Source organism: Prunus avium, chromosome 1, assembly GCF_965620075.1.
Source record: "Prunus avium chromosome 1, drPruAviu1.hap1.1, whole genome shotgun sequence".
NCBI lineage: Eukaryota > Viridiplantae > Streptophyta > Magnoliopsida > Rosales > Rosaceae > Prunus > Prunus avium.
The window spans coordinates 58,285,380-58,301,661 of record NC_142284.1 but is presented as its reverse complement, the minus strand read 5'-3'; the positions used below and the strand labels follow the sequence as shown (position 1 = coordinate 58,301,661).

General features: G+C 35.4%; 1 protein-coding gene across 2 annotated transcripts; it reads right to left on the bottom strand.

Moving 5' to 3' along the window:
• Positions 1–9,001: 9,001 nt before the first annotated feature.
• Positions 9,002–14,804, bottom strand: LOC110772085 (auxin-responsive protein IAA8). Of its 2 annotated transcripts, XM_021976469.2 has the most exons (8): positions 14,565–14,801; positions 14,343–14,406; positions 12,789–13,240; positions 12,472–12,695; positions 12,144–12,370; positions 11,859–11,997; positions 10,885–10,946; positions 9,002–9,389 (listed from the first exon to the last, which is right to left on the bottom strand). In XM_021976469.2, exons 3-8 carry the CDS (start codon positions 13,197–13,199, stop codon positions 9,352–9,354), a joined length of 1,101 nt encoding a protein of 366 aa, XP_021832161.1. In that variant the 5' UTR covers positions 13,200–13,240; positions 14,343–14,406; positions 14,565–14,801; the 3' UTR covers positions 9,002–9,351. The 2 variants fall into 2 exon arrangements, with proteins under 2 accessions (XP_021832161.1, XP_021832160.1); XM_021976468.2 differs by having other exon boundaries at positions 12,472–13,240; positions 14,565–14,804.
• Between the last annotated feature and the right edge of the window lie 1,478 nt (positions 14,805–16,282).

Genomic DNA, 16,282 nt, shown 5'->3' with positions numbered 1-16,282 from the left:
GTCAATAATTTCGACCCTCACGTGGGGCCTATAGTTCTGTGAATAGTACAACGCCGTTAGCTACAAAACCCTAGCCTTCTTCCTTCCAGTGCTGACGTTTTTCTTCAGGTCCAAGGCTGAAAGGGTTTCTGTTGTGAATGTCAACTCCTCGAAGAATAAAGTATCAAAGCCTAATCTTAACCTAATCATTCTTAATTAACAGCTTTAATTTAATATTTTTCAAATCAAGTTAGGCAAAGTAAAAAGTGGCTTTAACCATTTGTTTAGTTATTTGGATTAGGAAGTTTCTTCTTGTGGTGGATGACTTCCGTGTGCAAGATGAGTCTCTGTGTGTTTTGTTTGGCAGTTTTGGATTGATGGGCTACAAATGTACGTAGGTCATTTAGATTTTAGTGCTGCTTTAATAATTTTTGTTCTGCTTTTGCTTTTGTTTTCTGAGATAACACTCAACCTCTGAGTCTTGGACAATTTCTTCTAACTATTATTAATTAATTAATTAATTGACTAAATTGCTTATTAATTGGGCAAACAGCTTGGAATGGGATACTTTTGAAAGTTTCAAATGGTCGGCTGTGGTTTTAGACTTGAGCTCCAATGAAAATATTTGATTCTTTGGATGGGTAATTGGATAATGACGGTCGATGAAACAAAGCATGCAGTGTTATGTGTAGCTTTCTCTCTGAAAAGGAAAAAAATATTAAATGTGTAATGTCATGATATATCATGTCACATACTTATTTAATATTACTAATTCATGCATAATGCCAATATACAATCATTAACAAAGTATGCTCTCTTTTTCCAGATTCTCCATTTGTACATGTGGGAATACATATAATACACTCCCAATAAGATAATTACACATGTACAAGAACAACGTGCCAAGACAAATTTACTTCTAGCTCTACATGCATAAAAATAACACGCTTCTAATCACCCATTGATTTGAATTGAACGACATCGTTACCTTAGTCAACATAGGTAGGCATGCCAACATGCTTCTAATCACCCTGTAATTATTTACAATTTAGACACAATAGTCACGCATAATATTATTACCACTAAGTTTGTTTTTTTTATAACGAAAATTACCATCAAGTTAATTACCATTAAATGAATGTAAATTTAACTACGCTACGTGAATCTTAAAAATCTATATCTGCTACACAAATTTCAAAATAATTTGTTATTAAAGGGTGGGGGTCAGGTCAGTGGGCAGTGGGCTCTTTAGCTCTTTAGCTCTTCTTACGTATGCTGTGGTCAACAACTTAATGCATGCATGTCAGCTGATGATCGTGAGTTCCGAGGTTATTGTGCTTTAGTGGTCTTCAAAGCTAAGCTAATTTCTTCCCGCGTGGACCCCACTTACTTGCCAACGTGGCACTAGCATACCATGTGGGATTACTCATGCCACCATCGTCGTCGTTATTATCATCATCGCCCTATATGTGTTTAGCCCTATCTCCACGTGGCACAATCTAATCTAGCCCAGCTCAGTCAAAGATGTTGACCGCATATTCATGATGACGAGTAAGTAAGAGCTAACGAATCATGAAAGGAATGGTTTTGTTTGTCTCGAGAGATACTTCTAAATCCAGTTTCTTTTTCTTTCCTTTCACTAATTTTTTTATTTTTATTTTTCTAAGCAAAGTCCCATGTTCTTTTTCATTTTGAATTGAGTTTCTTTGCAAATCCAAACAAAGATGTTTCTATCAAAATAAATATAATACACAAACAAGAGGACCTACTAATTAATGGATTTCACTTATCTCCAATAAAATAACAAAGCTAATATAGTTGTGTTGATTTTCTATGCAACTCTTACTTTACTTTGTTGTAAATATGGAGCCTTAATCTGTTGTTTTTTCATAATTATTATCATGATTAATTCTAACTCGCATCACATCATATGATCGGAGCGAGGAATAAAGTGGTATTTCTGGACCGAAAAAGATAGCATGATTATATTAAACACAAATTAGGGGATTAAGATTTTTTTATTACTTGACAATGACTCATCATAATAACATTTTATATTATACACTGATTAACATGTATATATAATGATGAATAAGTGAGACAAAAGAAGAAGAAAAAAAATTGAGTTGGTGTTGGTGTATGAGCCTAATCAAAATTCAAAACTTGAAATAACAAGATCAAGTGAAAAGTTGCCTACGAAAGTAGTAGTAAAACACAACTTGTCCTCTTACCTTCCAATCTTCCAAGACCCAAAATTAGTGTATTCAACATCTATTTGATTCAAGAAAAAGGATGTACACAAGAATCAACCTTTGACTCATTGTGGGTAAGGTATAAACCCCCACAAAAAGTTTCAGTGATATTGTTGCATCACTACTAGAATACTTGGCTTTAGATACGATTTTTATTTGTGCTCTTTGCTATAAAAGACACAAATTATCGTCCTCCTCCATGTCAATGGCCATGATGCATCCACATTGTAGTGGTTGATTTCCTCTATAGGGGTTTCCATTGATCATAGAGCTCAAATTAATCAATCATTTGTGGCAAATATGTTTAAAACACGAATTCATCATTTGTGTTTCCATCAACATATATTTCAGATACATGTCGAATGAACATGATTTTCAAATCGAACCAAATAATGTATTTTTTAAATAGAAAAAGCATAAAGCATATCATGCACTTGGTTCAACCCCTGATTTCAAATTAGAAATAGGTATCCGAAGAATCAAATAAAATGCATATATATCCTAACACAAGATGATAACCAAAACCCTTCTCTCTCAAGTCTGAAGGCTCACAGGTTGGAGAGCTTTGAGATCGTTCAAACGTAAATAACTTGGGAAAATAGAACATAGGGTCCGCCTAGCTACCATGTACTAGGTGGCCTATTATTACCTTTCATAATAACGCATCACGAGTTCACCTGTGGACAAAACACAAGCAGCCCATATGCTAATGACTCAAATCCAAAAGCTCTTATATGTTTGTGCTCGTATTAGCCTCACAAGAAAATCCAGAACGAATGAGAACGAGGAGGCTCCTCCAATACGAAGAATATCAAATGGACCATTGACCAACTTGGGAAGATTACAAGAAGAGAAGGTCACTCACACACACCACTCTTTCACCATTCGATTGATACCATCACCATGTAGATCAACACCGCCATACATCTCCACATCGCTTGACACCAACACCATCATGACCAGCACTATCACAATGTCGCTCGGTATCACTATGCCTCTCGACACCTTGCATCTTGCCCCTCATGTCACTAATTGATCGGCAAAAAATGGTGCAATGCGTACTATACCAAAGGCTTCAACGCCTCACATCAATATCCAAGTGATATTTACGTACTCTGACAAGGCTGAGTGGTATCACAGTCCCACATCGATTGAGTGAGGGGAAGTAAAGTGTCTTATATGTGCAGAGTCCATCTCCTTTTGAGCTTGAAGACCCAAAAACAATATCTTGCTAAGCTTGAAAATATTACCACTTGTGGCTCTAGTCAAAACAAGTACAGGATGAATTGAAAAAGTGAGTGGCATTGAAGCAAGTATATTTATTTTACATATATCTTGAACCAGTTCATTTTGGAGTTTTAGAAAAATGACCACATAGCACATGACATAATTGGACACCCCATATGCAAAAGATCCCATCATTTTGCAAACTCCAAGTTGCGGATTTGTTGCCTGCAACTTGTTAATCAAGAGATCCCATCGCACTGCATTCAACAAAACCTTTTGAATTAGTCCATTGTACCTGTCTAATTATAATCTATCATTGCAAATCGGGGTTAAGTGAGACCATGATCAAATCCCGATCACGTCTGCGATAGATGGTTGGTTGCTCCTTTAAATAATTAAAGCCTCTGCTCCAACTAAAGTATTATTATTATTTTGTGGAGAGGATGTGATTATGGGATCATAAATAAATGGGGGAAACATACAATCTTACTCTGATTCATAGAATCAAATAACAAGGCGTCCAGAATAAAATCAGAAACACACGTAATTCTTATTAATTACTTTGACAAAAGTACGACAACTTAATATTAAAGGCAACAATTAGTAGAGAAAATGAGGTGGTTATTGTCTTATTGAAAGGACTTTTAAAATAGAGATTAGCAGTTGGTTTTGGAATATATAGTTAGTGTTGAAAGTGATAGTAATTGGTTGGTAAGGTTACAGGGGCACATGGGTGATGTATTTAAGTGAAGCCCTAATTTTAAAGTGTAAGTAATTAAGAGGAAGACTTTAATATGAGCTCAAAATAAATAATTGCATGAGCATCACCTTCCTATTGGCTGATCAGATGCTGCCATTTAATTATTGGGGCACATGCAACGGATCATATAAATGTTAACTGAAAGAATAATCCTTTTTTTTAAAAAGAAAAGTTTAAGGAGAGATTGGCTACTCTCACAACTAGCGCTAGGGTAGATCCACAACCTCGAGTTGAAATAACTTATGCATGACACTCAATTGCTAGCTGCCATAGGTATGGATTTATGTAGGAAATTACAGATCTCGCACCAATGAGGATTGCTGGCAACGGAACCCGAATATTGGTGGGGCTACATACAGTGCAAGGACTTTATCAACTGAACCAACCCTCAATGACCAAGAATAATCCCTTAACAACCATATGTATCATTCATATTTTGAATTAATTAACTGATGATCTTAAAAATAAGTCATAACGTATGTTTATTAACGTATCATTCATGTGGAGAAATGATCTTATTATTATAGTCCAAAGTTAGCATACAACAAATCAGTGGGGAAATTATTGTTGTTTGAAAAATCTACACTAGGAAGTAGGAACATATCAAGTTCAATAGTGTGACAAATGTTTGTTTTTCTAGGGGAAAACGATAAATATAGTAATCAATGGAAACATCAGCTTGGAGTGAAGGTAGAAGCCAACCAGAGTTTTCCCTTTTGAGCAAAAAAAGGAAGAAAAAAATAGTGTTTTTTTTTTTTCCTCTTTCGGTGTTGGGATAAGATTAAATTTTGGATGAGTTTGAATTGGTGCCGCATACAGCTGAAAACATAACCCAAATGAATCTGATTAGGCTCATGATATGCCGTATACAGCTGAAAATTTTGGGGAATCTCACAGGCCTACAATGCATATCAAGCTTCCTCATTTATGCTAAGCTCAGAAGCTTGTCTAATCTAGTATATACAGATTTGCAATACATGTATGCCGCCAAATTTTGTTGTTCAATGTGTCATCTTCCAAAGTAAGAAGAAGTTAATGACGGAAACCAAATCGATTACTCCTTTTATTAACCATTACACCGTATGTATACGGTGCTTATTTTCATTAGAAAAGTGTTACGTTCGGTCGAACCTAAATTCGTATATATCACTAATAAAACTTAGTCACATGGTGCTTGTTTCTATCGGAAAAGTGTTACATTCGGTCGAGCCTAAATTCGTGTGCATCACCGATAAAACTAAGTCACAGGTTCACGCTCTACTGAATGCAGCATTTCCAGCATGCATTCTATATGCTTGGGGACCCCCCAGCAATAGGGTGTGGTCGTACGGATGCATGCCATACATGATAGGATGGTGCATGCAAAGAAAAGAACCACGTACACAACACACAGTGACAGCAAAACTTGTGATTGTTGGAGATTCCGTAGCTAGCTGTTATATTGTATGTTGTGGCTGAAACCAGTTTTAATTTTTGGTACCCAGATGGACAGATCGGAATGCGACTCATCGCTTGTTGGGTTCTCAATAGTTATTGTTCTGAACTTATTTGCTAGGTTGCTAGAAGAACACGTTCTTCCCTTATTGAACAGTCACTTCCTTCCTCAGTTTTGATTAGTATGTTTTTGTTTGTTTTGGAGATCGAACCAAACAAGTGTTTAATTTCATGGCTTCATTTGGGGAATTAATTGAGGGCTTTATAGTTAGGCGAACCCTGTCAAGAAGCATCATGATCATCAAAACTTCAAACTTCTACATCAATAATTTTGAGATATTGAAATTTGAATCAAACTAATCGGGTAATTTAATTAGGTTTTTCTTGTTAAGTGACGTGTAGGAACTTCAACTTCAAAATCAAAGTAGTTGGGTTGGGAAGATAAGCTATGAATCGGTTAGTTGGGTTGGGAAGATAAGCTATGAATCGGTGGCTCGACTTGAATTGATTGAAATTGAGTTTAAGCCATATGCTGGATTGTTGTCCAATTTAATAAGTCAGTTCCCAACATTTATAAGTTAATCAAGCAACGGCCAAAACACTTGTCCAATTCAATTGAAATGGTCCAATTCAGTCCGAGCCACAAAACATAGAGATTACTAATGAGTTTTTATTTTTAAAAAGCGGAGTTTCATCCTTAAATAAGATGTTCTTTTCTTAAACCTTAGTTTTAGATTATTAGATTTTGATTTTCGCAATCTTATCAAGGATGAAAAGTCAAATTTTCCTAATTTTTATATTTCCGATTCAAGTAATTAAGGGAACTGATGGAAGGCAAGAGTTCAACTTTGTGTGTAAGAAGTAATTGTTCTACCACTAGCCGTATAAATGGGATATTTGCAAGAAAAGAATGTCATTGAAAACAACAGGCATGACATTCTGATGATAAACAATATGTGTTTGTGTTTCCTCTCTATTGTCAATTTCACAAAGGGCGCTTCTGTTTGGTGTCTTCCCCTTTTATTGTTAATTTCATCGTACCCCCCATTTGAAAGTTAAACAAGAAGACAACTTATGACCCCTTGTGAATAGACAATTAAAGACAAGTGACGTTTGAAGAAATTATTTTCATTTAACCCCTTTATACCCTACATTCATTCGTCTTACTGCATTGCACCACCACGTGCCATCCAAACATGGTATTTCTAAATCCACCTAAATTATAACACGTGTACATTTATTATACAGTAAATTATAAACTCATCATACACCACGACGTGTTATAATACGGGATCACACAATAATTTTGTGAAATTTAGATTTTGGACCCGCCCACAATTTTCTTTTAAAAGTAAGCAATATTATATTAACTACCAAGTTGAAATTGAAGGGACATATATATCATTATCATGTATGTATGCAAAGCCATGAAACGTGCCTTACTTGAAGGCTTCTCATATAATTATGTGAATATTTTTATCAAATTAATGACAATAATCATGCATGAGATAGTCAAAAGCACCCACTATCAAAGTTGATGGTGGGAATTAAATTAAAAATCATGATAATTGAGACCAAAATATTTTTAAATAGAATTCGTCTCTCTTTGTTGAACTTAATTTCTCCAACTAGCATTTGCTAACCACTCCAACTCCCCCATATAATATATTTTATAGGAACATGAGGACCAGAAGAATATATTTGCATGCATATTCACATGTTACATCTCAAATTCATTTATTTAGTCAACACACTTTTATTATATATAGATCAGATGAGATCAGCTGAAATCTTGGATTTCATGTTGTCATGCATGCCAAAACTTCCAAGCTCCTTTCATGTTGTCACCTTTGCTTTTTTGACTATAATGACATTGACAAGTCGAGTTTTTCTGTTCTTGCTAAAATGGGTGCGTTCATTTTTTGCATTAGTAATTGAAGGAATGGGCATATATTTGGAGCCAGGTAATGGGTTTTGATTTCCCTGCAGAGGAAATCACAAAAAAAAGACAAATTGAAGGGATATTTGTAGAAATATCACATGAATTTATACATCAGTTTCAATTCGTCACCTTAAAGAAATATTTAAGCGAAATGTCATCTTAAGTTTTCAAAATTCATAATTTGTCACCTGACTTTAACATCATCCAATTTTCCATCCATTTTGAAGGATATTTTAATCTTTTCAAATAAGAGGGTTTACATAGCTCTATATTTAAATTATATAATATTTTGAATAATATAACATATAGACAATGAAAAATATTTGCCTGCAATTAATTAAAAATTTATTTATGTGTATTATATTAGTTTTTTATTTCAAGTTGTCACTAAAAAAGCATGTGTCACATCATTATATGAATCATTTATGGATAAAGTGTGGGTTTGCCAAAGAAATATATTTTGTGGGCTTGTTTCTGGTGTACCAGCCACAAGTCCATATAAATGATGATATATAGAAAGTAGCCATTTAATGGAGAAGATAGAAGAGGAACAAAGATCTACTCAGCTGAAACGAATTTCAAGAAGGCAAAGATTATGTCGATAAGAGATATAATATATTCTAAGATAATACAAGAAATGGTATAAGGGGCCCAGTTCATCAATTATACGACTTATTTGTTGACTCGATGCATGCATCGCCCATAAGCTCGTTGACTGAAAAATCTAACATGCAAACAAGTCAAAAATCTAACACGTAAACAAGTTATACCACGTGATCATACTATAAAATAATTTCTCTGAATGCTTCTCTTGTGCACCTATCAGTGTTTCTAAATTATTTTTTTTCAACCAAACACCAAACATGAGTTTGAGAACTCATGTAGCCGCTCTAGGCCCAGGAGCATTCATGACTAGTTGTTTGGTTTTGGGCCATTGTCCCCATTTGCACCATACGATACAGAATATATACATTTAAAAATAAATGAAGGCAGCTCTGACGATGAAGATGCCCTTCAGTTAAGTGACCTTTGATTGAAGGAACTCCTAACAAACAAGACCCCCCAACAAACAGCTCTGTACTTATGCAAGCACAAAGTTACAAAAACTATAGACCCTGCAAACTGTTTAATAATTAGGTCATCCAACCCCCGCCATCATCGGCCGGTTCCGGAATTCAGCCTTGTAATATCACCTGCTCCCAGCTGAGATTTTCACAATGCATTTTCATTTCTACTATTTGAAACCTTAAATTTGAGATAAATACACCATTCTGAGAACCGAGTCAAAAATTGAATGATATAAGTGGTCTCGGATAGGTGATGGAACACATGGAGGCACAAAGAACAGAATGACAGATGACTTGGGAGTCTTGGAGATCCTAGATCACACACACATACATAACGAGGTTCACAAACAATTGGCACTTTACAAACTTAAGGATCCTGCATGGGAACAGGAACCCGTGCACATAGAACTGCAGAGGTTACTTCCAGATACAAGGGTTTTGAGTTTCAGTAGTTTTAAGAACGTCGACAAGTTAGAAATAGAAATCACAAAAACATGAATCCATGGCAAACCAAAAAAAAACACAGATGTAGTAATAATATAGTAAAGCAGCCACCCGTGATGTCCCATCCAGCCCCACACTCAACAAATCCTTGCACTCCAGATTATCTGGTTACTGCGGTTGTAGGCCTTGCCTTCATTCCAAATTCATAGACTGCTAGATGGAAGGCATCACAATGCATATTACTGGCTAGTTCCTGTTCCTGCACTTCTCCATGGACCTTGGAGCTGCATATAAAACCAAAGCAAATAAATAAATAGAAAAATAAACAAACGGACAGATATATAAACAAATAAAAATCTCTAAGAATCAACCTTGATTATAACTAGACTTGAGCCAAGAAGGAATATGCATATGCTAAGTCTGAAACTTTGAACTCACCAACGTAACCAGAATAAAGATTTTGTGGAATGAAACTATAATAAGTTTGAACATGGGCCATATGACAACGAGAATATTTAGTATTAATTTTGTAATTTAGGAAAAATGATCCCCCCCAATTCTAGAATCAGATCTCAACTACGTTCCAATATGCATGTAAATTTCAACGTCTCATAGTGGGATGTTTAGCAAAGAAACCCCAACAGTTTATCATTCATAACAATGACAAAAGGAACCTCGACATTTCAGAGATTGATTTTAGCAAACTTCAGGACCCGAATTATGAATTGAATTAGAGCAAAAGGTCTAGAAAAACATTTTCACACAACAAAACATGCATTTCATTACTATGGCTCCCTTAGTTTTATTTTGATTCTTTAATTTTTTTTAATTTATATAATTGTAGGTAATTATCAAACTTAGACTAAGCAAAGTTACGTGCAAATGTGAGTTAGCCTCATTAGAAAAACTGCTGCCAGCTAGCCATGTAGGCTTTACCCAACCTGAACTCGTTAGTGGGCCACCCAACTCAACCCTCATAATAGGTGCCTGAGCCAGATGCAATCCACTTGCCCTGTCTAAGGCGGGCTTCCAAGTCTCCCAACTACAAAGAGAAGACAACCTAGCGCTACTGCTACTAGGCAAGAAGAGCTAACAGCTAATACATTCCTATCAGCAGGCCCACATGGCATGGTCTGGTCCAACCCACAGGCAACCCTTACATAACCCCCTACTTCCCAATTCTAACACAAATAAATAACTGAAAAGAACTGCAAATTGTTGTGATGTCCTCGTATTGTAGTAGCAGGGGAGTGCTAGCTACCCTCCCTCTTGCCTTCTCATTCTTGCCTTCCCCATTCATTTTGTGCCACGTGTATTACACTCACACATATATCTATGTATTTAATGCAAAGTACTAATATTTTACTTGTAAAGAGAACAAAGAATTTTGGAACACATTCAATACATAAATTTATGTGTGATTGGAATACACGTGACACAAAATGAATGAGGAAGGAAAAAAGGGGAAGGCAAGAGGGGAAGGTGGCTAGCATTTTCCAGTAATGTAAAACTTCAGTTCTGATTATTTGTTCAATTTATTTATTTACTAATGGCATACATCATAATCAGCACCTAACTAGTTCTATTATCGCAATCCTGACTAAGTAAAGTTCAAAAGTTAGATAAAACTACAACTCCTTGATAATATATGTCATCTATGGGATTATATAGCTGGAGTAAAAGCAGTAGAGTACGTATCTCAATTGTGGGAGGAAAAGCTGTGTTAATCCTGTCATAGATCATAATTAAAGGAATCAACCGAACATATAATATACGCACCTAGGCCAATGGCGTCTGAGCTCTTCATAATCCTCATCCTTTTGCAGGTATCAATGAACATGCTGCCAAAGTCCAAATTTTCAATCAGATTTTAAAATTAAAATATAAAATGCCTTGGATCGTATTCAAAATTCAGAACACTACATATTAACTTCACTGAAGCAATATGACCTGATGCAAGATAGCAATTAAATGGACATCGACACATAGTAACATAACAGCCTATGGCAGAAAATTAAAGCACACCAACCATGATACCCATATTTTGAGACATCAGAGGTCAGTGCTAATAAAAGAAAACATATCTCATGATGCCCAGATGTCGAAGCATTGCAATCCTAATAAAAGAAAACAGAAACAGATCACATCTCTCTCTCTCTCTCTCTCTCTCTCTCTCTCTCTCTCTCTCTCACGCGTCACTCATTTCTGAATAAGAGTCTCCCTTTGTGTCCATACACATGACTAATATCAAGTTCTATGGTTTACACATTACAATATCACATTTGTCTTCATCACTCGCAGGTTCATCAAATTTTCACATGTTTTTCAAGTTCAAGCCATCCAAGTTAATATGAAGATGATGGCTGTGATCTAAGGTTCCAATAGAATAACTTAAATGCAAAATTTGATGTCACTGAGGTCTTTGGCAATTCTTTACATAATGTACTTTCATTAAATGACCTGCATGCTATATATGAAGCTCATACACACAACCCATACAAGATACCTAACAACCATCCATGAAAAATCACCACTTCATTGACTTTGCAGAATTTCAAAATCAATTCAGCTTGTATATTATAGCCAAAACAGCACACAACCAGCTCTGCTACTTAATACTAATTGTAACTCTGATATCGGCCTATGCATAAGATGTGACAGTTTTTCAGCTTTTGTATCAATAGTAAGTCAGTTGTGTACATAGAAAAAAGCAATTAGTAGAGAAACATATGTGCAAGTGAATGACAACTTACTTCCAAGGGACATCACCCACAAGCATCCAGTCACCATCTTTGTCCTCGTAAGTTAGAACATATTCTGAGCCATGAAGCAAATCTTTCAGCTTGCTTTCGCTAATCTCTCTGCCCGGAGCTCCATGTGATCCATATTGACCTGAAATCATACCAACAGAGCAGTAACTGGATCCATGCAAATGCAGCAACTTTGGAAGTTAAACTCAGAATTCAGCATAAATTACATAACTATAAACAAATAAACTAAGGCATTTGAATAACAATTGAATCTTTGCAATAACTCACCTATGGTAAAACAACTGAACATCTTTTCCAGAGCAGAAGAAAGTTCCTGGTATGCAGAGTAATTTTTCAAATCTACTTTCCTCAAATAAGGAGCACCATCCAAGCTGACCTTGACAAACAGAGCACCAGGCCCAGATTTTCCCTCTACTTCCTCAGTGTTCTTTGATGTAGTGGCCAGAGTTTGCCTCCTAAACGATCTTATAGGTGGCCAACCAACAACCTGTGCCCTAACATACAAGGAAGCTGAGACTCCATTTTCTTTGTTAAGGCAGAAGCTATGGCCAAAAACAATATTCAATGCTACAGATAAACTTTTTGAATCACTTACTTGGTAGCAGGTGCACTGCTAGTACTATTTCCAGATCCATTATGATTCGGTCTGGTTTCATTGACAGCATGGGGCCTCTCTTGTACTATCTTTGCTGGTGCAACCTCTTTTGTTTTGGCTGGTTGAGTTGCAAGGTTCTCAAGTCCAGAACCAGTTTTCAATTCCAAGTTTGGAGAAGTCCTGGGTGACAGCAACAAGTTTACCTCTGAATTAGCATATTTCCCCTGCATCACAAATATGGCCGTTTGTAAAGCCTGACGTGATCCTAAAATAAATGAACAGATCCAATCTCTTTCATACAAAGCAGTTGTTTTTACCTCCGAGAACCCATCCATAGCATCAGAGAAACCTCTCTTGTTGCCTGAAACAACTGTTTTCTGCAATGAAGTGTAGTTGCCATCCTTTATAGGATGCAACGGGAATAGGGGTTTCTCATCAAGTTGAGTGGAGATTAGCCTCAGTTCTGAGTCTCTCTCAGGAGACTGGGATCCAGGAAGCCCAAGTCTAAGGTCTGTAGCCTTCAGATTCAGACTACTTTTACTTCCACCAGAGACAGTAGAGACTTTTGAACTGTCTACCGAAGAGCAATCGGATAATCCCATGTAATTTCGCTCCTTCAATTCCGAGCTGTTGTGGCATACACTCTCCATAGAAACCGAGGAAGACAATAATGTAACATCACTGTGACCCTCCTCCTCCTCCCCAACACCAAGCAGCGGTGGTGACATCACAATTCACAATGAACAACCCTCCAAATTATATTTGAAGCCTGCTAAATGTTAAAGCTTCAGAAAACACCAATAAAACATAAAAGAACCCAGAATCTTAAAATATGGACCAAGCAAAAAATAATGCATACAACAACAGCTGTCTACCCTTAATGAGAAAACAAATCCAGTAGAGGCAGCCATAAGATTCAACTTGAAACTTCCCTGACTTAATCAAGTGTCCCTTAAAATAAAAATAATCTTGTTTTGTGCCTTAGAACCATGTTACAAGCAAAACGCCAAAAAAAAAAAAATTACAATGGAAATTTCAGCATATTCTCAGATCACAATTAACCAGTGGATACAATAAAATAAATACAAATCGTGAAGCTTGAGGTTTTGTCAATCTTTACATCCCTGGCAAAAGGATTACATATTTAATAAACAGACTGATATATAAGACTGAAATATTACCACTTCAGCATAGAATTTATTTCAGGTCAGAGTACTGGAGAAATTAAAGACTAATCTGCTAATCAAGTTGCAATCATCACATCTATACAGATTCAAAGGCCAAATCACAGTCATATGAGAGGAAAAATAAATTTAAAATAAAAAAATAAAAAAGGATGGTGGGTTTTACAGATTTCGGGACCAAAGGATTTTAGAACTTAAATGAAGATGGCTTCAAATTTATGAGCCTTGACTCTGTGTTCCATAAATAAAAAGGTTCTGTTGAAAAAAAAAAAAACACACACACACAACAAAATATTCAAGCAAAACCCAAACCTAGCAAAAGAGACACAAAATGAACCACTTCTAATGTAAAATTAAATGCATGTAAATACAAAAATTAATACGAGTTACTTTTATGGAAGCCAAACAAAAATTTCAAAGAAAAAACAGAGAGAGACACAGAAATAAAGACCAAGAAATTCACCACACAGAAAGAAAAAAAAAACTCAGAGCATACACAAAAAGAAAATAAAACCAAACATTTATGCTTTGCTGAAAAGTGATGACAGAGAAACTAAACAAAATTATAACCATTAAAACTAAATCCGTGCATTTTGTGAGACTAGGGAGAACAAGAAAAAAAGCCATAAAATCTGGAAACTAAACTACTCACTGTGCAAAAAGAGTAAGATTAAAACCCAATGTTACCTTCAGTTCCTTCCCTTCAAAGTCCGAGCTACCAAAAACCAGGGCAGAAGAAAGGAAGAGAGAGCTGAAACCAAAACAAAAAAGAAGAAAAACCACTGTCACTGAAAGTGAAGATTACCCAGAAACCAAAAACTTTCGAAACGAAAAAATAAAACAGAAACAAATCTGATTGAATATTGCAAGTGAAGTAGAGGAGCTGATTGGAGACTAAGGGGAGTTTACCTGAAAAGATTGGGTGGATCAGTGGCTGAGGAAAATGAGAAGAAGACTGGAAAAACAGAAAAGAAAGCAAGCAAATTTGTGATTGAAGAAGAGGTCTTTGATTTAGCTGACAAGAAGCTGAGAGTCAGAGAGAGAGAGAGAGAGAGAGAGCTAAGGACCCTCCATATGGCACAAAGTTACAGAAGCTTAATTTGCTGTCCGAAGTGAACCTCTATGCATTAAAATAACCATTCAGACCAACAACAACAAAAATGCATTAAAATAGCCACTTTAATAAAACAAAGTGTCTCCCAAAAAAAGTTAAAAAGTTTTTTTTTTTCTCCTCCTTTTTCTTGGGCCCCTTTTGGTTTGTTTTTCTTTATTTCTTGGTTCAGTTTGGTTTTATATTTTATTCCTCTTTTCACTCACCAAATCTGTATCTTGTTCCTGTTTATTGTTTATAATTATGTTAGTACGAATAAAATGGTATAAGTATGTAATTTTTTCATGGATAAGTTTTTTTTTAATAAACATAAGAATAGAATCGAATTTGGAACCTCAATATTAGAAAGACAAGTTTTTTATTAAATAGGAAACGAAGATTCGAACTTGAAATATCTTCTAACAGTACAAAAATAAATATAACTATGGAAATGACTTAAGTTCTTATAAAAATATGGAAATGACTTAAGTTCTTATAAAAATATTGCTGATAACAATAATTTTTTTTAAACACATGTAATAGTCTAAACAACAAGAAGGAGGAGGTTTCTCACACACATACACTACCAATGTGTTATGAGGGTTCGAACATAATGTTATTCAGTCTGCAAATCAAAGTTATTTTTCACTATACTAGACCTCGTTGGCGTTGATAAGATTATTTTAATTCTATAACATATGATTCACTATGTTGTTGTTATGAGGCCTCAAGCTAAACACAAAATATATGAGATTGTTTTGAGTTAAATGTGTTTTAAAAAAACTTACTTTTCTCTTTTCTTCTATGTTTGACTTAAAAAATTTATTTTATAGAAAGAATATAATATTTTTCAAAGGATTTAAAGTTAAAGGCAAAATGACAACAAAACAAAATCGTTAGTTAGTATGTGATTGTCTCTACGAGTGATTATAACTTCAATGCTTGAGCAATTCCTATTTGACTCTCTCCATTCTCTACTTATAAATTATCAGAAAGAAAAGAAAGTTAGGTTGTCTTTATCTATTGCATTTAGAAAAAGTTAAATCAAATCGTTATAAATTAGTTTGTAATTTTATTTAAAAATATCTTATCAATTAGCACTAATTCAGTGATTTTTCTTTTGCAATGTCGGAAGATATCTTAAGTTCGAATTTCAATCAGGGCGATCCTGAAGCTGAATCCAGATACGTGATGGGATGAGAATTTGCTAAGCCATCAGATCATAGCATCCTATCATCGTACGGTCCTAAATAAAGCAATATTCCGTGAGGAGGAGCCACATTGTCTTTGACAATTACACAGCAGCAACTGCAACTGCATACACGGATATGGATTACCTGAAATCAATTTTGGATTTTTTAGTGCATTTCACGACTGGCACAAGCACTTTTGTGGATAGTATATTTGGACGTCCACTATGTCCCCACACAGGGGCAAATTCTTCTTTTCACCTCCTTTTCCCATCAATCAAAAACTCAAAAACTAAGGACGTGTCCCATATCCACTGCCCTAAATGGTCGTTTTCCCATCTTTGTTC

Bases quoted from the DNA above. Each gene is read 5' to 3' on its own strand.
- LOC110772085 (XM_021976468.2), bottom strand. From the start codon at position 13,199: ATGTCACCACCGCTGCTTGGTGTTGGGGAGGAGGAGGAGGGTCACAGT. The intron at 12,371-12,471 runs GTAAGTGATTCA...CTTGTATGTTAG, and splicing joins AGCAGTGCACCTGCTACCAA to GGCACAGGTTGTTGGTTGGC. The intron at 11,998-12,143 runs GTGAGTTATTGC...GTATGATTTCAG, and splicing joins GTTCAGTTGTTTTACCATAG to GTCAATATGGATCACATGGA.